The sequence below is a fragment of the Lissotriton vulgaris genome, chromosome 6 (genome assembly GCF_964263255.1).
Source record: "Lissotriton vulgaris chromosome 6, aLisVul1.2, whole genome shotgun sequence".
NCBI classification, from domain to species: domain Eukaryota; kingdom Metazoa; phylum Chordata; class Amphibia; order Caudata; family Salamandridae; genus Lissotriton; species Lissotriton vulgaris.
The window spans coordinates 1,778,749,869-1,778,771,545 of record NC_141694.1 but is presented as its reverse complement, the minus strand read 5'-3'; the positions used below and the strand labels follow the sequence as shown (position 1 = coordinate 1,778,771,545).

Here is a 21,677-nt window from a genome sequence, read left to right as displayed (position 1 = left end):
TGGGGGCCTGCAACGGGCCCCCGAAGAAAACACCGTATGCCTTTCCACAGTGGAAATGCCGCCGTGGACAGGCATAGGAGCTCCGCCATCCTAATATGGCTGGAGGTGTCTGATAGACACCGCCAGCCATGTTGGAGCTTTTCCGCCGCGGTCGGAAGGCGACCGCAGCGGAAAAGTTGCGGGCGGAAAAAAAATGCCCCAGCCATCCTAATCTGGCGGGGGGTCTTTTCTCAGTCCGCAGCGGATAATCCGCATCCTCCGGGCCGGCGGTGGCTTCCGCCGGCCCGGAGGATGCAGATTATCCGCTATCATAATAGGCCCCAAAGTAATTCCCTTAAGTGTTTCTTTTTGTAGAGGGATGAGGACTCGACACCTTGACAAAACAAAACAAGTATTGACAAAGCCAAAAGGCTGACTGCCAAAGCCGAACCTATTCGCTTTGCTAATGCCTTTTGTAAATGGATCCAACACAGTGTCATGGTGAATGGGAGAATGCCTTTAATTGAGCACATGATAGAATTTTTTAGGGCTGTTTTACAGTTATTCCTTTACATTGCTCTTGATATTGCTATTTTTTCAGTCCAGCTTGGTAGAGAGTTGATTGCTCACCTGTACATGATGATGTTCATATAACTGCTGTCTCGCTTGTAGCAGGGGCTCAGCAGAATGTCATCCCCTCGTGTGAAGCGGACCTCCACGGGAAAGTGGGCCACCACTTTTGGGTTCATTTCTAACCAGGCCTTCAGCTCCAGAAGAGCATCTTTGGTCTTCTCTCTGCATAGCCAGAAACGGAAAGAAAATGTTTTGTTTACATTAGTGAATTGTGATTGCACATCTATAGGTGGTACTGTTTACGTTGACTATGGTCTTAAACACAGTAATGCTAAAGGCGGCTCCAGTCTATGGATTATCAACAAGGCTTGTATTAGTCACTTTGTGTCAATCTGTATCCATAAGGCAGATGCCATTAGTGACCTTAATGTAGCAACAGCCAAAGGCAAAGGTTATTTCCGGAAATTATCTCCAAAAGCCATCAATGAGGATCAGGGACGACTCCTTCACCATGGCGGAGGAGCATCGTCCCACAGCTGAAATGCAGCAGTCAGAAGAAAAATAAAATGACAATAAAAATATGTTATTGTCATTGTATTTTTCACTTCCAGAGGTGGGTTGTTTAGGGTGGGGTGGGGCCATGAAGAAGCATCAGCAGCAGGGGGAGAAGGCGTGGCAGGCACTGAAAGTGCACATGTTGGTTTGGCCGGTTACCTTAGGACATCCAAACCGACATGTGCACTTGGATAGCTCCAGGCTGTTCCTTGGAGATAACTGCAGTACTCAGAGGCACAGGCTCCCAGTCACTGCTGGAGAGTAAAACTGGTCCACTTTGCCCAATCACAGAGCTTCTCTCATGCTGAGAGTAATAGCATGAGAGAAACGCTAGGATTGCTTGGGGAGTCTGGGAGCCTGTGATTGCAGTGCCGGGAGCAGAGGAGCGGCATGGAGCAGGAGCAGAAGATCGTGGCGGCTGGCAGCGAAAGGTAAGTAATTCCTCCCCCTGTGTTGCCCTCCCCACCCATGTCAGATTGACAGCAGCTGCCACTGGTTGAGAATGCTGCTTTGCATGGTGGGCAAAAGAATGATGGGTTAGAATGCTTCCGGAGTGATTGCCAGTGGTTAGACGGATTGCAAGCTTTTCCCCAGTCACCTTTTGCGCGTTCGATGGAACAAACATCAGTCTGGACCTAGCCATTTGCAAACTAGTCTTGGCAGTTCAGGCTGGAGTGTTCATATTGGAGCACGGCCAAGGATGATTTAGATATGTCTCGGTCTAGTGTGTGATCATTGATGAATGCAAATGACCACCTCTGCTGTCCATATGCCTTCATGACATAGCAATTATTCGAATCACAGGAAGACGTGTTTGGGGCAGATTTTGGGCTTCGCTTGGGAGGTTCTCAAGTAGGTGTGAAGTGTCAACTCACTAGGGACTTTGCACAACATCATTGGCTGTCCATTGGGAAGAGCTTGGTCTTCAATGAATCTGTATTGCACATCTCTCTCTATGGTTATGGCCCTAAATATCGTCCATTAACTAGTTCTCTGTCAGTCAAACCCCTTCACTGTCGTAATGACATTAATTGCCTTAGAATGTTCTTTTGCATTCCCTCTAGAATTCACTTATTTCAGAGCTATTTCTTATACTTGATGATTGCTCAAATCTTGTGTATCATTCTATTTTCTACCTTTGCATCACTTAGGGCCCGATGTAGGTACCTTAATACCGGTCGGAAACGGCCTAATTCGGCCGTTTCCGACCGGTATTGCGGTTTTCAGATGTAGGGCATGCTTTTACTGAATCGGTATTTTACCGATTCTGTATTTACCGATTCGGTAAAATTACCGAATCAGTAAATACAGACTCGGTAAAATACAGATTCTGTAAATGCAGATGTAGCTGACACATGTCAGAGTGCCACAGGGCTTTAAGAATCAGTATTTTACCACCCAATCCAATTGGGTGGTAAAATACCGAATCCAGGTGTGCATGCACATCTGTGCAGGCACACCTGTGCCATGTGACACACAGACATGCCCATTGGGCATGTCTGTGTGCCACATGGCACACAAGCCTGTAATTGGGGTGCTAGAGGGTGTCAAAGTGACACCCCCTGCACCCTTGCAAGAATGGGTAATTACCGAATCGGTAAATACCGATTCGGTATTCCACATGGATTCTTATGGGCTTCAAGGCCCATAGGAATCAATGGGGGATACCGATTCGGTATTTACAGAATCGGTAAATACAGAATCTTACAGATTCGGTATTTACCGAATCTGAATTACCTGCATTTCCCCCCCTCTAATTCACCACTTCTTAAATAACGAATCGGTATGATTCGGTATTTTAGAAGTGGTAAATTAGATTTACCTACATCAGGCCCTTGGAGAGCTGCCCAGCTGATTGGAGACAATGTGTATTAAGATGTTCCTTCATCTTACACAGCAACACCACCATAGTGGTTATGCTGCAATGGGAGTCCACCTATAGAAGCTTTATAACTAGACTTGGATATGCCTAAGACTCTTCTCCTTCCTTGCTTCTTTTACGTAAGGGAATTATCTTGAATCTGTCACTTACCTAGTTTCCCTACTCTAGTTTGATCTTTTTTTCTTCAAGTACCAAAATACTCTGTGGGGTAACGATTGTGTTCTATAAATGTATATCATCGTCTTTCTTAGTGTGTATTATGCCCCTATCTGTACTCTCTGGCTTTTTCTTTGCTTCATATTTCCTGCCTTTTATTCCCTTTTGGGATGTACATTGGCAAAAGACTATGTAATATAACTTGTAATGAGTGATAGAATATGTGAGGTCATAAGCAGTGTATGACAGGGTCACATTTCACTCAGTGAACTATAAGTGTTGAATTTCATTGTTTGTTGGATTTCTTCTTATTTCAACACCTCAAATGATTTGAGATGTTATACATTTTGGTATTAAAGCTAGGATTTTTCATAGTATAACTGACGTAATATGAAAGGGCACAAGCAGTGCATCGTAAATGTGCAAGTTATAGTTATTGCAGCGTGGGTGGCGAGTAGACAGCACTGTTTGGAGACGCACACATTATAGCACTTTGAATCTGGTGTGTAAAATATAAATGAAAGTTATTTAAGTGTTTTTTATTTTTATATAAAAAAGTGTTTCATATCGTATTGTTTAGTGTCGTCAAGTGTTGTTCAGTGGAGTGTTATACAGTACAGTGATGGAAAGTGTTGTGCAGTGGAGTGTCATAGAGTGGCGTACAGTGGAGTGGAGCAAAATGGAGTCGAGTGGAGTGGCATGGAGTGGAGTTGCGTAGAGTGGAAAGGCATAGCTTGGAGTGGCATGCAGTGGAATGGTGTAGAGTGAAATATTGTATTGTGGAGTGGGGTAGAGTAGAGAAGCATTGAGTTGAGAGGCATAATGTAGAATAGCGTAGAGTGGAGTGGTGTAGTATGGAGTTGTGTACAGTCTGGAAGCATATACTGAAGTGCTGTAGAGTGGAGTGGCGTAGAGTGAAAAATTGTTGAGTGCACTTGAAGTAACGTAAAAATGAATGGCTTACAGTGGTGTGGTGCAGAGTGGAATAGTGAAGAGTGGAGTAACGTACCCTCGAGTGGCGTTGCAAAGAGTGGCATGCAGTGGAAAAGCATTGATTGCACCTGTGTAAAGTGGAGTGGGGAAAAGTTGAGCGGCATACAGTGGAGTAATGCAGAGTGGAGTGACATGGAGTGGAAAGCGTAGAGTGGCATACCATGCAGTGGAGTGGCATACAGTGGCTTAGAGTTTAGTTTGTAGACTTCATATGCAGTATATGATTGGGGAATGACTATCTTTACAAAATGTAAAAGGGTGGCATATATTTTTCAGCACACATTGGTTGCATTCTGAGTTGGGGCCTTAGATATAGGTAAGTAGTACGTTTTCTTCTTGGACCCTACCTACTAAAACTTTATTACAGTGGTAATAGGAGTGAATTTTTAAATTTATAAAGCGCAAACTGTCCCTCCGAAAGGAGCATCCTGGCGCTGTGGAAGGGGGAAATCAACAGACGTGAGATCTATATGGCAGCCAGTACATAAGCATTTGACAGGTTAAAGAGCCAAGTTTTAAGTTGGTTACGAAAAAGAACTACTCGATCAAGTAGCCTTAGCTCCTTTGGCATCCCATTCCATGCCCTAGAAGCCAGGACACTGAGGGTTTTTCCCCCTTTAGTTTTGTAGTGGAAGGCTGGAATATTGACTAAGTTGCAGCCTGCTGATCTCAGAGCTCTGGTGGGGCAGTAGTGGGAGTATCTTTTTGAGAAATACTTAGGGCCGATATTATTTAAAGCTCTGAAAGCGGTCAACAAGATTTTGAAGAGAATCCTTTTGTGCAGGGGAAGCCAATGTAATTTTCTAAGAGCCGCAGAGGCCGATGATTTTCTGGGCAGCTTCAATACCAAACGGGCCGCTGCATGTTGGACTCTTTGTAGTTTTTTTAATGTCATTTTTTTTTACACCAGCCATAAGTCCATTACAATAGTCGAGGCGGGAAAGTATTAGGGCCGCTGCCACAGACTTTCTTACATCAATGGGGAGAAAGTCAAATAATTTTTTCAGTGATTTGATGATGTTGAAACAGCTACCTGCTAAACTCCTACCTTGCTGGTCGAAAGATAGCGATGAATCAAAAAGAATGCCCAAATTCCTGACCGTTTCTACAGAACTAGTATTTCAGTTTTTCCAGAATTGCATTTTAGACAATTGTCATTCATTCATTGGAAGACGTCGGTAAGACAATTCTGGAAGTTTTGTTCGGCCAGTCTGGAATTTTTGTCAAGGGATACTATTAGTTGGGTATCATCAGCATATGATGTTACTAATATCCCATAGGATTCAATTAAATAGATGAGGGGCGCCATATAAATGTTAAAGGGTAGGGTACTCAAGATGGAACCCTGGGGAACTCCTGAGGTGACACCCTTCTCCTTCAAGCGAAAAGGCCCTAAGGCGATGTTCGGAGTTCTCTCTGACAGGAAAGATCTTATCCAATTTAGTGCCCCATCTGTTATTCCACTTAGTCTCAACCTGTCGAGGAGGATTTTGTGGGAGATGTTATCGAACGCCGCCGATAAGTCAAGGAGAATCAGGACGGCGTTCTTCCCTTCATCTTGTATATTTTTAATGGCATCCGCTAATTCCATGAGGGATGTCTCCGTAGAGTGTTTTGGACGAAAGCCAGATTGATGAGAGTGTAAAATATTATGTGTCTCCACAAAGTTAGACAACTCTTGGTGGACCATGTGCTCGGTAATTTTACCAAAGACTGGAAGCAGAGATATGGGGCGGAGATTGGAAAGATCTGAAGGGTTTTATTTTGCTTTTTCATCAGGGGTTTGACTATGGCTTTTTTCCAATCCGGAGGAAGGGTCCCGGAACTAAGTGATTCATTCACTATTTGATTTATTATGGGGTTTACGACCTCGACTATTTGATGAAGAATGTAGGGAGGGCAGGTATCAGATGGCGAAACTGATTTACAGGACATGATGACCTCATAGGTTTGTGCAAGGGTTGCAGGCTTAAACATCGCAATGGTATTCGGTGGGGAAAGCACGGGGCCATTAGTACTCACTCTGATGGGATATATTGTGGGAGAGAAATCGTCCTGTAGTCGTTTTATATATATATAAGACTTTGCAGTAGAAATGGCAAAAGACTTTCTGGCACATGCATCAAGGATAGCTTTTGCGATTCCTTAATTGCGATTAATAAGGAATCACAATTAAGGAATCGCAAAAGCCTATGCATGTAGGAATCGCTAAGAAAATAGAGATTCCTACACATTCCTTAATTGCTAGTCGCAAATAGCGAGTCGCAAATAAGAAATGGCTTCCCATTCATTTCATGGGCCTACAGGCCCATGGGAATGAATGGGAATTGCATGCGCAATTTGCGAGTACCCATTAGGTACTCGTAAATTACGCATGTAATTTCAAGGGTGCCAAAAGGACACCCTTTTGCACCCCTGTAATTGTGATGTGCATCCATGTTGCGCGCACACATGCCCCAAGGATATGTGTGTATGTAAGATGAGACTTTGAAAAATGCATGTTGGTGCATTTTTCAAAGAAATCACATTTTACAATTACCTTTCATTTGGCGGTAAATTTCGATTTTAAATTGCGAAATCGCAATTTTTATAAACTTTATTGCATTGAATTTAAGGAATCACAAATTGCGATTCCTTATATGCAATCGCAAATAAAGTAATCTCAATTTTGCGATTATTTAACTCGCAACTTTTGCATCTGGTTTGATGCATTCCAAATGCAAAAATACCGGTGGCAAAGGGGCAGGTCAGATTCTGACCATTTGCATCCCTTTTTATCTCAACGTGGCTGGCACTGTGCTAATCCTATGCTTAAAGACTTTGTTAGAAAAACAGACATTGAGGTGATTAAATTTAGTGTCGCTGGTGTTAAGAGTGCTCAATACTGGAGCTGCTTTCCACCTAAACTTGAGAACTACCCAGAGTTCTCTGCTTCTTTTTTTACATATATATATATATATATATATATATATATATATATATATATATATATATATACTAGCAGCCCGTCCCGACGTCCTGGAGCAAAAGGCTGCTTCAGGGCCCCCGCCCGCCCCGCAGAATAGTTGTCTGTCAAGTCCTGGCCCTGTTCAACTAATTTGACCCACTTGTGTTATTTTTTTAATTCGTATGTATTGTTTTCCGCGTTTTATGTTGTCCGCAAGATGTGAGGAAAGTGTTGTGTCACCTGTTTAATGTTTTTTTTTCTTTCGAAGGCTCTTTCCGTGTGTTCGTTTTTGTATCCCTTCAAAGAAGTTTCCCTTTAGTTTTGTCAATTGTGTGGTGAAGTCCTGGCAGTGCTCGAGTGATTATGGGCAGTTGTGTTATTTTCGTTATTCGGATGTCTTATTGTAAGCGTTTTATCTTGTCCGCAAGATGTGAGGAAAGTCTCGTGAATGCGCAGTCGATTGCGTTTCTCCGTTAAGAAATGACGGCTTTTTTTGTTCGTGTTTACCCCCCTGTGATGTCGTTGGTCAATGGCCAATGGTTAAATACTTTTTTTTTTGGTAAGCTGAAGTCGTGTGTGTGTTTTCTTTAGTGCGTTGTGATTGGTGTAGTATGCGATTAATCCTGCCCCCTGTGTGGCTTCATTTGACACTCCTCGTCGATGGAAGGCCCGCCCGGTTTTTAATGCGAAGGCGTCAATGTTGTCTGGGTTACTGCAATGACTGTGTGTATATTTCTTATAGCGCGCACCTCTGCTGTTTTTGTATATTGGTGTTACCGCGCTGTATGTGTGAATTTAAATTCATTGAAAGCGCATTTCCGCTGTATGTGTTGGGGTTTGCAAATGTTTGTTAGAAATTCATTGAAAGCGCATTTCCGCTCTATGTCTGCATATTGTGCGTTCTAAATTCAGTGAAGGCGCATTTCCGCTCTATGTGTGCATATGTAAGTGTGTTGTGAAGTCGCTCTGCCTATGTTTGTTATTTGCACTTGGCACGGCCCTGTAAACGCCCACATTTGTTGTTTGAGACGCCCATGGCCACGACCACGCCCCCCAAGGGACTACTTTACCACTTTTGGCGTTTTTGCTTTTTTAATGTATATGCTGTACATATCTATAGCCTATGTCCTTCTGCCACATCTCCCCTTTCAAATGGTGTATTGGGTGTAGTGATTGGTGCATTACTTTTGTAGTTTACCTGGCTCAAAGGTTTGTGTTCTCTCTTTATAATAGTAGTATAGATATATATATATACACACATGTATATATATATATATATATATATATATATATATATATATATATATATATATTATATATATATATATATATATATATATATATATATATATATATATATATATATATATATATATATATATATATATATATATATATATATATATATATATATATATATATATATATATCCATCGAAGCAGGAACCCAATTTGAAGGAGGTCTCAGGACACAAATTAAGCCGTTTTGCAAGTTTTATTAACAGCAGGCACGTAGGAAACTTCTCAGTATCCCAAATCATGAAAATGTTCAGCCAAACGCGTTTCGGGACTCTTGCTGTCCCTTCTTCGGTGGCTTGCAGTTGAAGGAAAATGAAAGCGTGTTGCTTCGCGCACTTAAAATAATGTTCACAGCATCTGCCTAGTTGGGCGTGGCCAACTGCATGGCCTTCTGGATGCTGTAGTGCGCCGCGTCTTCCCCAGTGGGTGCGCTCCATCCCCACATATACAAACAATGTCTCTCCCAAGTGGGTAGAAGTGGTTTACTGTTGTCACCTACTTCGCTTTGTTGCTGTAAATTCGGCAAGGCAAGCACCCCCCTGCAGAAGCGCCAACCTCTCTGTCCTTTCCACTAATTCAAACACCAGCCAGGTGCTTGGTAGGACCCGCTCTGTAGTGGACCTCTCCTCACGACCGGAGACAGCCGTTACACATCCATCGAAGCAGGAACCCAATTTGAAGGAGGTCTCAGGACACAAATTAAGCCGTTTTGCAAGTTTTATTAACAGCAGGCACGTAGGAAACTTCTCAGTATCCCAATCATGAAAATGGTCAGCCAAACGCGTTTCGGGACTCTTGCTGTCCCTTCTTCGGTGGCTTGCAGTTGAAGGAAAATGAAAGCGTGTTGCTTCGCCGAATTTACAGCAACAAAGCGAAGTAGGTGACAACAGTAAACCACTTCTACCCACTTGGGAGAGACATTGTTTGTATATGTGGGGATGGAGCGCACCCACTGGGGAAGACGCGGCGCACTACAGCATCCAGAAGGCCATGCAGTTGGCCACGCCCAACTAGGCAGATGCTGTGAACATTATTTAAGTGCGCGAAGCAACACGCTTTCATTTTCCTTCAACTGCAAGCCACTGAAGAAGGGACAGCAAGAGTCCCGAAACGCGTTTGGCTGAACATTTTCATGATTTGGGATACTGAGAAGTTTCCTACGTGCCTGCTGTTAATAAAACTTGCAAAACGGCTTAATTTGTGTCCTGAGACCTCCTTCAAATTGGGTTCCTGCTTCGATGGATGTGTAACGGCTGTCTCCGGTCGTGAGGAGAGGTCCACTACAGAGCGGGTCCTACCAAGCACCTGGCTGGTGTTTGAATTAGTGGGAAGGACAGAGAGGTTGGCGCTTCTGCAGGGGGGTGCTTGCCTTGCCGAATTTACAGCAACAAAGCGAAGTAGGTGACAACAGTAAACCACTTCTACCCACTTGGGAGAGACATTGTTTGTATATGTGGGGATGGAGCGCACCCACTGGGGAAGACGCGGCGCACTACAGCATCCAGAAGGCCATGCAGTTGGCCACGCCCAACTAGGCAGATGCTGTGAACATTATTTAAGTGCGCGAAGCAACACGCTTTCATTTTCCTTCAACTGCAAGCCACTGAAGAAGGGACAGCAAGAGTCCCGAAACGCGTTTGGCTGAACATTTTCATGATTTGGGATACTGAGAAGTTTCCTACGTGCCTGCTGTTAATAAAACTTGCAAAACGGCTTAATTTGTGTCCTGAGACCTCCTTCAAATTGGGTTCCTGCTTCGATGGATGTGTAACGGCTGTCTCCGGTCGTGAGGAGAGGTCCACTACAGAGCGGGTCCTACCAAGCACCTGGCTGGTGTTTGAATTAGTGGGAAGGACAGAGAGGTTGGCGCTTCTGCAGGGGGGTGCTTGCCTTGCCGAATTTACAGCAACAAAGCGAAGTAGGTGACAACAGTAAACCACTTCTACCCACTTGGGAGAGACATTGTTTGTATATGTGGGGATGGAGCGCACCCACTGGGGAAGACGCGGCGCACTACAGCATCCAGAAGGCCATGCAGTTGGCCACGCCCAACTAGGCAGATGCTGTGAACATTATTTAAGTGCGCGAAGCAACACGCTTTCATTTTCCTTCAACTGCAAGCCACCGAAGAAGGGACAGCAAGAGTCCCGAAACGCGTTTGGCTGAACATTTTCATGATTTGGGATACTGAGAAGTTTCCTACGTGCCTGCTGTTAATAAAACTTGCAAAACGGCTTAATTTGTGTCCTGAGACCTCCTTCAAATTGGGTTCCTGCTTCGATGGATGTGTAACGGCTGTCTCCGGTCGTGAGGAGAGGTCCACTACAGAGCGGGTCCTACCAAGCACCTGGCTGGTGTTTGAATTAGTGGGAAGGACAGAGAGGTTGGCGCTTCTGCAGGGGGGTGCTTGCCTTGCCGAATTTACAGCAACAAAGCGAAGTAGGTGACAACAGTAAACCACTTCTACCCACTTGGGAGAGACATTGTTTGTATATGTGGGGATGGAGCGCACCCACTGGGGAAGACGCGGCGCACTACAGCATCCAGAAGGCCATGCAGTTGGCCACGCCCAACTAGGCAGATGCTGTGAACATTATTTAAGTGCGCGAAGCAACACGCTTTCATTTTCCTTCAACTGCAAGCCACCGAAGAAGGGACAGCAAGAGTCCCGAAACGCGTTTGGCTGAACATTTTCATGATTTGGGATACTGAGAAGTTTCCTACGTGCCTGCTGTTAATAAAACTTGCAAAACGGCTTAATTTGTGTCCTGAGACCTCCTTCAAATTGGGTTCCTGCCTCGATGGATGTGTAACGGCTGTCTCCGGTCGTGAGGAGAGGTCCACTACAGAGCGGGTCCTACCAAGCACCTGGCTGGTGTTTGAATTAGTGGGAAGGACAGAGAGGTTGGCGCTTCTGCAGGGGGGTGCTTGCCTTGCCGAATTTACAGCAACAAAGCGAAGTAGGTGACAACAGTAAACCACTTCTACCCACTTGGGAGAGACATTGTTTGTATATGTGGGGATGGAGCGCACCCACTGGGGAAGACGCGGCGCACTACAGCATCCAGAAGGCCATGCAGTTGGCCACGCCCAACTAGGCAGATGCTGTGAACATTATTTAAGTGCGCGAAGCAACACGCTTTCATTTTCCTTCAACTGCAAGCCACCGAAGAAGGGACAGCAAGAGTCCCGAAACGCGTTTGGCTGAACATTTTCATGATTTGGGATACTGAGAAGTTTCCTACGTGCCTGCTGTTAATAAAACTTGCAAAACGGCTTAATTTGTGTCCTGAGACCTCCTTCAAATTGGGTTCCTGCTTCGATGGATATATATATATATATATATATATATATATATATCCAGGAAATACTCCTCCAGCAGAAGAAGAAGAGACCACAGGCGGGGACGTTCTGGAGGCCTTTATTCGGAACACAAAACCACGGCAAATGCATTTCGGCATACTTTACAGCCTTCTTCAGTGCCTAGAAGTGTTCACAGGGTGCGCGATGCAAGTCACGGTATGAAATACCCAGCTGCACCCTGTTTGTGAGTGATTGCTCCGCCCCCTTGATGATTCAAATTTGTGGCAAGTGAAATATCGCCTACAAGTCCCAGAATGCCATCTTCAGGTAAGAAAATGTCCGGGAGGGAGGGGGACGACATCACAAAGTTCACCACCCTAAAAGTTAATGTGCCTCCCAAAATAAATGCCTCCTTGGGTCCCCAATGCCGCATAAACCTCCAATCCTCTGGGCCAAGTGGAGGCAGGGGCATCGGGAAAGCATTCCACATAGCCCGCCGCCCAGTTTCTCCCGAGATCGGTGGTGGGTTGTGGTGAAAATCCAGTACCCTGGAACACAGCAGACCGTCGAAACAGAAGCCAACAACACCACAGCCACTTTGTAATGCGGGGGTCTCTGAGCGTGGATGTTGGCGTCCACGCGGAAATATCCAGGAAATACTCCTCCAGCAGAAGAAGAAGAGACCACAGGCGGGGACGTTCTGGAGGCCTTTATTCGGAACACAAAACCACGGCAAATGCATTTCGGCATACTTTACAGCCTTCTTCAGTGCCTAGAAGTGTTCACAGGGTGCGCGATGCAAGTCACGGTATGAAATACCCAGCTGCACCCTGTTTGTGAGTGATTGCTCCGCCCCCTTGATGATTCAAATTTGTGGCAAGTGAAATATCGCCTACAAGTCCCAGAATGCCATCTTCAGGTAAGAAAATGTCCGGGAGGGAGGGGGACGACATCACAAAGTTCACCACCCTAAAAGTTAATGTGCCTCCCAAAATAAATGCCTCCTTGGGTCCCCAATGCTGCATAAACCTCCAATCCTCCGGGCCAAGTGGAGGCAGGGGCATCGGGAAAGCATTCCACATAGCCCGCCGCCCAGTTTCTCCCGAGATCGGTGGTGGGTTGTGGTGAAAATCCAGTACCCTGGAACACAGCAGACCGTCGAAACAGAAGCCAACAACACCACAGCCACTTTGTAATGCGGGGGTCTCTGAGCGTGGATGTTGGCGTCCACGCGGAAATATCCAGGAAATACTCCTCCAGCAGAAGAAGAAGAGACCACAGGCGGGGACGTTCTGGAGGCCTTTATTCGGAACACAAAACCACGGCAAATGCATTTCGGCATACTTTACAGCCTTCTTCAGTGCCTAGAAGTGTTCACAGGGTGCGCGATGCAAGTCACGGTATGAAATACCCAGCTGCACCCTGTTTGTGAGTGATTGCCCCGCCCCCTTGATGATTCAAATTTGTGGCAAGTGAAATATCGCCTACAAGTCCCAGAATGCCATCTTCAGGTAAGAAAATGTCCGGGAGGGAGGGGGACGACATCACAAAGTTCACCACCCTAAAAGTTAATGTGCCTCCCAAAATAAATGCCTCCTTGGGTCCCCAATGCCGCATAAACCTCCAATCCTCCGGGCCAAGTGGAGGCAGGGGCATCGGGAAAGCATTCCACATAGCCCGCCGCCCAGTTTCTCCCGAGATCGGTGGTGGGTTGTGGTGAAAATCCAGTACCCTGGAACACAGCAGACCGTCGAAACAGAAGCCAACAACACCACAGCCACTTTGTAATGCGGGGGTCTCTGAGCGTGGATGCTGGCGTCCACGCGGAAATATCCAGGAAATACTCCTCCAGCAGAAGAAGAAGAGACCACAGGCGGGGACGTTCTGGAGGCCTTTATTCGGAACACAAAACCACGGCAAATGCATTTCGGCATACTTTACAGCCTTCTTCAGTGCCTAGAAGTGTTCACAGGGTGCGCGATGCAAGTCACGGTATGAAATACCCAGCTGCACCCTGTTTGTGAGTGATTGCTCCGCCCCCTTGATGATTCAAATTTGTGGCAAGTGAAATATCGCCTACAAGTCCCAGAATGCCATCTTCAGGTAAGAAAATGTCCGGGAGGGAGGGGGACGACATCACAAAGTTCACCACCCTAAAAGTTAATGTGCCTCCCAAAATAAATGCCTCCTTGGGTCCCCAATGCCGCATAAACCTCCAATCCTCCGGGCCAAGTGGAGGCAGGGGCATCGGGAAAGCATTCCACATAGCCCGCCGCCCAGTTTCTCCCGAGATCGGTGGTGGGTTGTGGTGAAAATCCAGTACCCTGGAACACAGCAGACCGTCGAAACAGAAGCCAACAACACCACAGCCACTTTGTAATGCGGGGGTCTCTGAGCGTGGATGTTGGCGTCCACGCGGAAATATCCAGGAAATACTCCTCCAGCAGAAGAAGAAGAGACCACAGGCGGGGACGTTCTGGAGGCCTTTATTCGGAACACAAAACCACGGCAAATGCATTTCGGCATACTTTACAGCCTTCTTCAGTGCCTAGAAGTGTTCACAGGGTGCGCGATGCAAGTCACGGTATGAAATACCCAGCTGCACCCTGTTTGTGAGTGATTGCTCCGCCCCCTTGATGATTCAAATTTGTGGCAAGTGAAATATCGCCTACAAGTCCCAGAATGCCATCTTCAGGTAAGAAAATGTCCGGGAGGGAGGGGGACGACATCACAAAGTTCACCACCCTAAAAGTTAATGTGCCTCCCAAAATAAATGCCTCCTTGGGTCCCCAATGCCGCATAAACCTCCAATCCTCTGGGCCAAGTGGAGGCAGGGGCATCGGGAAAGCATTCCACATAGCCCGCCGCCCAGTTTCTCCCGAGATCGGTGGTGGGTTGTGGTGAAAATCCAGTACCCTGGAACACAGCAGACCGTCGAAACAGAAGCCAACAACACCACAGCCACTTTGTAATGCGGGGGTCTCTGAGCGTGGATGTTGGCGTCCACGCGGAAATATCCAGGAAATACTCCTCCAGCAGAAGAAGAAGAGACCACAGGCGGGGACGTTCTGGAGGCCTTTATTCGGAACACAAAACCACGGCAAATGCATTTCGGCATACTTTACAGCCTTCTTCAGTGCCTAGAAGTGTTCACAGGGTGCGCGATGCAAGTCACGGTATGAAATACCCAGCTGCATATATATATAAAACTGTAGACCAATATTTTACTTAAATGTAGTTTAGTACAGTGTATTTGTCATTTTTAGCAAATGTATGTTTTCATTAGATGGTTCAAGTAGCACAGTATTTGTAACTATTACTGCGTTACTCATTAGACATTTATGTAAAGAAGTAAATATGTAAAATATTTAAAATACAGTGTACTATTTGTGAAATATAGTGCAGCTTAAAAATGTTAACAAACATTTTTACAAGCACTGCAATACTTCCTAGTACAGCTGTACTCACTGATTCTTTTTTTTATATATGAACAGAAACTTTAAATAATTTTCCCGACCTATTACCACTTTAAGAAAGTGGTAATATGGAGGGAAAAATATAAAACGTAATTCCTATAGTTAAGACCTAAACACGGAACACAGCCTACGTGTACTCAAAGCAACATGACTGCCTTTAACTTTTGTAAAAGCAGTAATTAGCCAATCATATGATGTCTTGTCCTCGGCATGTACTGCGGTACTTTTGCAAAATTTGATGAAACTATTGTGGCAACTGATATATCTAAGTTAAAATACCTTATACCATAAAAAAACGTGCCCTACTTTCCTGTACTTCCTAAAAAAATCACCAGCACACCATAATCTATAATTCTACCAAATCTCATGTATATCTGACTGGGGGTTTGGGCGCTGTGCATGCGTATAAAGTCTAAGCAAAATACATTGGTGCCAAAACTTGCTTTGGGATCCCCCACCCCTTTTTTTCTTTGCACCACCTTGAAGAATCTCTGCAAAACTTTGCATCATCTGCCAATGTAGAAAAAGTTATACGTCTGATGTTTTTTAGAGATTCATCAAAAGCATGCAAAGTTCATAGATATTCAGTCAGGAATAGCCTGGGTCCAGTGTCAAAGTGAGCGTGGGTCCCACCCCAGGGCATCCAGTTAGGCCATTCAATCAAACAAGCAAAAGGTGATTCGGGAAAGGTAGAAAATAGGTAGAAAATAGGATGATACACAAGATTTGAGCAATCATCAAGCATAAGAAATAGCTCTGAAATAAGTGAATTCTAGAGGGAATGTAAAAGAACATTCTAAGGCAACTAATGTCATTACGACAGTGAAGGGGTGGGTTTGACTGACAGAGAACTCGTTAATGGACGATATTTAGGGCCATAACCATAGAGAGAGATGTGCAATACAGATTCATTGAAGACCAAGCTCTTCCCAATGGACAGCCAATGATGTTGTGCAAAGTCCCTAGTGAGTTGACACTTCACACCTACTTGAGAACCTGCCAAGCGAAGCCCAAAATCTGCCCCAAACACTTCTTCCTGTGATTCGAATAATTGCTATGTCATGAAGGCATATGGGCAGCAGAGGTGGTCATTTGCATTCATCAATGGTCACACACTAGACCGAGACATATCTAAATCATCCTTGGCCGTGCTCCAATATGAACACTCCAGCCTGAAATGCCAAGACTAGTTTGCATATGGCTGGGTCCAAACTGAAGTTTGTTCCATCAAACGCGCAAAAGATGACTGGGGAAAAGCTTGCAATACGTCTAACCACTGGCAATCACTCGGGAAGCATTCTAACCCATCATTCTTTTGCCAAGCGTGTCATGGTGGGCAAAATAATGATGGGTTAGAATGCTACCCAAGGGATTGCCAGTGGTTAGACTTATTGCAAGCATTTCCCCAATCACCTTATAAGTGTTTGATGGAATGACCTAACTGAATGCCCAGGCGTGGGCCCCATGCTTACAGTGACACTGGAATCAGGCACTCCCGACTGAAGATCAGGGCGAAACTGGACTTTGTTGCTTCTGGTCCAGTTCAGGAAGAACCTTGCATAGCAGTTCCGGCCGGACAGTTCCTATTGGAGTAGGATCAAGACTGATTGCATATGGCTGGGTCAAAATTAAGGAGTCATGGTGGGCAAAAGAATAATAGGTTGGAATGCTACCCCAAGAGATTGCTGGTGGATATAATTATTGCAAGCATCCCTCCCATCACCTTTGGTGCGCTGAATGACACGAATTAGTCATCAAATTATGCTTAAAGAAAAGCTGTCCCTGGAAAAAATTGAAGAAGCCACTTACATTGGAATGGACCAATCTTGAACGTGTTGCTTGAAGCGGCAGTCATAGTTGAAGATCTTATGGCTGAGGCCTATGCGCTCTATTCTGGTGGTGAACAAGAGCCAGAAGAAGAATCGATTGATGAGGGGCACGAGGCTGGGCAGGAAAGAGCTGTAAGAATGAGAATAGAAGCACAGGCAATGGTGAGAAGAACACTTGAGAAATGTGGCTTTGCAAACAAGAGGGCATACTTCTCGTTAGCCTGCAGTGCAAAAAACCGTGTTCAAAAACAGAAATCAAGTAGAGCAAAATAGTCCACAGGCATATCAAGTGCGTGTTTGCATTTTCATAAAGTAATATCAAACTATTAAGGTGGAGGGACAGAAGTGTGACTCGGACCACTGGCTAGCCCAGCGATTCAAATATGTAATCTGTCTAAACGCCATGCACCATTTAAATCGGATTTGTGGCATCTTTTCTGCTGCAGTGGGTTTTAATAAATTGGGGTATTGCCAATTATACAAAAAAACACTTGGATATCCAGTAGCTTTGTGATCCCAGACATCGCATGCGCATATTTTTTAAGGAATTCATCGCAGTAAATTCCGGTGGCTTCGTCCAGGAATTCTATAATTCTTCATACTCAAACAAAAAATGTCAACTTACAAAAACAAAACTCTTTTATAACAATTTCAGTAGCTGATTACCCTGCTTTAAACGTGACAGTAGTTTGTTCACTGATATGTTTCTAGCTTGAGTAACAGCAGGAAAACACTGAAGTAGAGGAAATATATGATTGCGATTGTCTATGCACACCCACGGATTAGTAATAAAAATAATTTATTCTCTAAATTTGCCCTCACTAATAATTTAGTTTATCATATGCATTTCTGCACAAAGGCGGCAAACAATTATGATGTGTGATCAAAAGTAGTTCACGATGATTTCGTGCATAAGTGAACTGACTGCTTTCCCCCAGTTACAAATAAAAGTATAACATGTGTTAATATGGTCTCATAGACCGGGCGAACCAGGATCTTGGCAAACAGGAGAATCCTGTCCACAAAAGTCCCGGCTCCAACAGACTCCTGGCTCCAACCGACTCTTGGCTCCAACAGACTCCCGGCTCAAACAAACTCCCAGCTCCAACAGACTCTTGGCTCCAACAGACTCCCGGCTCAAACAAAGTCCCAGGTCAAACAGACTCCCGGCTCCAACAGACTCCTGGCTCCAACAGACTCCCAGCTCCAACAGACTCCCGGCTCCAACAGACTCCCGGCTCCAACCGACTCTTGGCTCCAACAGGCACCCGGCTCCAACAGACTCCCAGCTCCAACAGACTCTTGGCTCCAACAGGCATCCGGCTCCAACAAACTCCCGGCTCCAACAAACTCCTGGCTCCAACAGACTCCCGGCTCCAACAGACTCCCGGCTCCAACAGACTCCCGGCTCTAACAGACTCCTGGTTCGCCTGCTCTATTATTGTCGAGCAACCCATCACGTTTCTGTTGACGGTGGAAATCTTTCACCTACGTCTGACTTTGGGATATTGGTCATAGTACCTCAGAACATTCACCATATTTAGGTCGACATTCTGACATCTTTTTTTTCTGTTTAGGACCAACAGCAAGAGCCTGGTGGTCTCAAACAGGAAAACAGATAAATGGCCCTCACATGATGGGAAAAACCTCCAGAGTATCAGGGGTTTATCTTTTGTTTTCCAAAAGCAAACTGCCAAAGTGGAAACAAAAAATGTTTGCTGTGTGAGCGCAAGGAATACTGTGCCCGCACAGCAAAGCTTCACCACCTTCAGATACCTTGCCAAGGTGGAAGCTCCTCTGAAGGCGCAGAAACTTCTAACAGTTAGATGGAGATCTCTACATATGGTGGGCTGTAATTAGGGCTCCCAGTGTTATAGTATTTTTTTGGGCCATTTCCGTCTATATTTATCCATATTTATTTTTTGCTAATTTTATCTGTATTATCCATATTTATTTTGGGGTTTGTGGAAAAATTAAGCTTAAATTAGTATATTTCCACATTTATTTAACAGATAAATATGCAGTCGCTGCTTGAATATCTGCCAGGTTTCAGTGCTATTAACACCCACAGAAGATAAATCAGTGCACTTATATGAAAATATGCACATTTCAGTACCAACCTTGTGCAAATGTACTGCTGTTAAAGCCTCTTTACTAAAATGCCTTTCTTTTTTTACCCCCTTACCTATTAATCCACACAGCTATTGGCCTGGCAGACATGGCAGACAGTATTTAGAATTACTGAAAAAGCAACCCAATTTCTGTTTTTATCCACATTTAAAAATAAATACAGACAAGAAAATGAATGTTTTCTGTCTGTACTTCTCTGTAAAAATCATTAAAAACGGAAAACAGGAAGCCTTAGCTGTAATTTGGCATTGCTGCTAAGTACATCTCTCCACTGCCCTGAAGGAATGGAGTGCAGCCTGTTGAGGGGTGAATACGCCCATGTTACTTTTCACCAGGCTTCCTGGTCTACTTTGAATGTACTCTAATAAAAGAGAGAGGTACCCCAAAACCAAAGTTTGAATGTACAACATGAACTAAAAGCAAGTTTCGGTAGATTCTGATAAAGCATTGGCGTAATCAGTGGTGTAACCAAACTTGAGGGGGCCCCCTGCAAACCACATTGAGGGGGGCCCCCACACTCCAGACCCAGCAGGAGCTCTAAGACCAGGGGTCTGCTGCCCATGCACAGTGCTGGAGGGGGGCCCCCCTAGTGCTTGGGCCCCCGCACCGCTGTGGGTACGGGGGCTATTGTTACTCCACTGGACAGAATCTCCGCAATGAGAGTTTTCTCTTTGTAAATTCTGCACCAGGTACGGAGACTCCCCCATACATGTGGGGCTTCCGCCATGAGTGTGGAGACCCTTTGTGAATCAGGCCCTTTACTTCAGTTATGTTAGTGATCCTTGCTTGGAGGCTCTCTGTCTCCAGGGAATTCGTCCAGGCTTACATCTTGTGTCCTTGGGTGACAGCTCAGAAGGAGGGAGCTGCGGGCCCCAGCACAAGACTACCTATGTGCATATAGGGCAGCTTTAGATCATGCAGGGCTTATTGGGTGATGGTTTTAGGCGGGTGTCTAATTAAGGTCCAGGAACCTTTTAAATAGTGTATTATTAATACAGGTCAGGTGACCTGTATTTAAAATGGACTCCTGGAACCCGTCAACCAATACAACTGTGATATATGTGAAATCAAGAGTGCTATAGAGGAATATAGCATGTTACAACGCATGGTACTACATTGTGTTCCATTACACTGGGATACCTTTGCATCGCAAGTCATTAGATTGACTTGCTGTAGGGGGCGCGCTGGACTTAGGAGTAGTATAATTTACTATTCCAACTCGAGCGTGTGCAACAGTAGGGAAGGTGTTGGAATAGTAAATTATACTATTCCTTAGTTTAGAGTGCCCCCTACAGCAAGTCGATCTAATGACTTGCGATGTAAAGTTATCACGTATTACCAACGCAGTTGTTGTAACAAACGCATTGTAAAAGCACTCCAATGTAATCGCAGCGTTGTAAACGTTGTTTCCTGCTATAGAGTGTGTACATCCCAGGGAAATAAATATACATGACAATTATTTGTGAGGGAGAAATGCTTTTGCATTGTACCACAAACATCAAGAAAGTAAATGTTTTAAAACAGAGCTGTATTTATCTTGATTTCTTTTCTATTTTATAATGAACCAGGAGGGGTATTAGGCCTCTGGACAATAGCCTTGTTGAGCACCCTCTGAAACATTCTTTTCAAATAACATAATGTATAGTTTTTTGAAACCTAGGGAAATGAATCTTAAGAGATGATCACAGATTGTTATTGTTGTAATGAACATTACATTTGCAAATGTCCCTGTAATACACGTGGATATGGTCCATTGGTTCTGGAGGTAGCCAAGCAGAGCTTCTCTGACAAATGAATAAATGATCGCAGGAGAATTAAGGCTAAATTTACTAATAATGTTCCAGTCTGCTGACATTTCCCAGTGTACAGTATGATCTCTATACCAACACTGCCAACACTGCAACAGAACTAAATATTGTTCTGGTCCCAAGCAGGGTTGCGAGACAGCTACATTTGGCCACCTGGGCTCAGGTCAGGAGTGATCCAGGGGGCTTTGATGCGAGGAAGAGGAATCACTAAGGAATGATTCAGAGGCAGAGATTTAGACCGCGCATTGAACCAGGGAGGATCCACTGAGGGGGGATCAGGAAGTGTTGCTGACGGCTGCGCAGTCCTGCTGATTATTGGGGTCCTGAGCCAAAGAGAGGGGCTTTTCTGGCCGTCCCCAGTTCCTGATCCAGGCCAGACGGTTCACTCCTTGGGGTATAGTCACAAGAACGTGTGCTAAACATCACCAAAAAAGGCTAACGCACCTTTACACATCGCAGCCTATTGCGAGAAAATAACCCTGTGTCAACGTGGAATTTACAACACAGCGTGGAACGTGAAATTCACAACACCATGCCATGCGATATTCCACCGAAAAGGTGGCCAATATCCTCGATACAACCACTGCGACGGAGATAAAAACACAAACCGCAACGCAAAAAAATGTGATGGACCAAAGCATGATGAGGAAATCAGCGATAAGCAGCGCCAGGCCTACAATACACACAAGGCAGGTGGGAATAATCACTATAAAAGTAGAAAAAACACACAAACACAAACTGACCAACA

General features: G+C 44.9%; 1 protein-coding gene across 1 annotated transcript in view; it reads right to left on the bottom strand.

The window, feature by feature from the left end:
* Positions 1-21,677, bottom strand: part of LOC147709470 (L-gulonolactone oxidase-like) — a 722,418-nt gene that overhangs the window by 55,435 nt on the left and 645,306 nt on the right. The window contains exons 9-10 of the mRNA XM_086928034.1: positions 16,972-17,121; positions 610-774 (exon numbers count right to left, since the gene is read on the bottom strand). Coding sequence (XP_086784160.1) covers positions 610-774; positions 16,972-17,121 — 315 coding nt within the window. The remainder of the gene's footprint in view (positions 1-609; positions 775-16,971; positions 17,122-21,677) is intronic.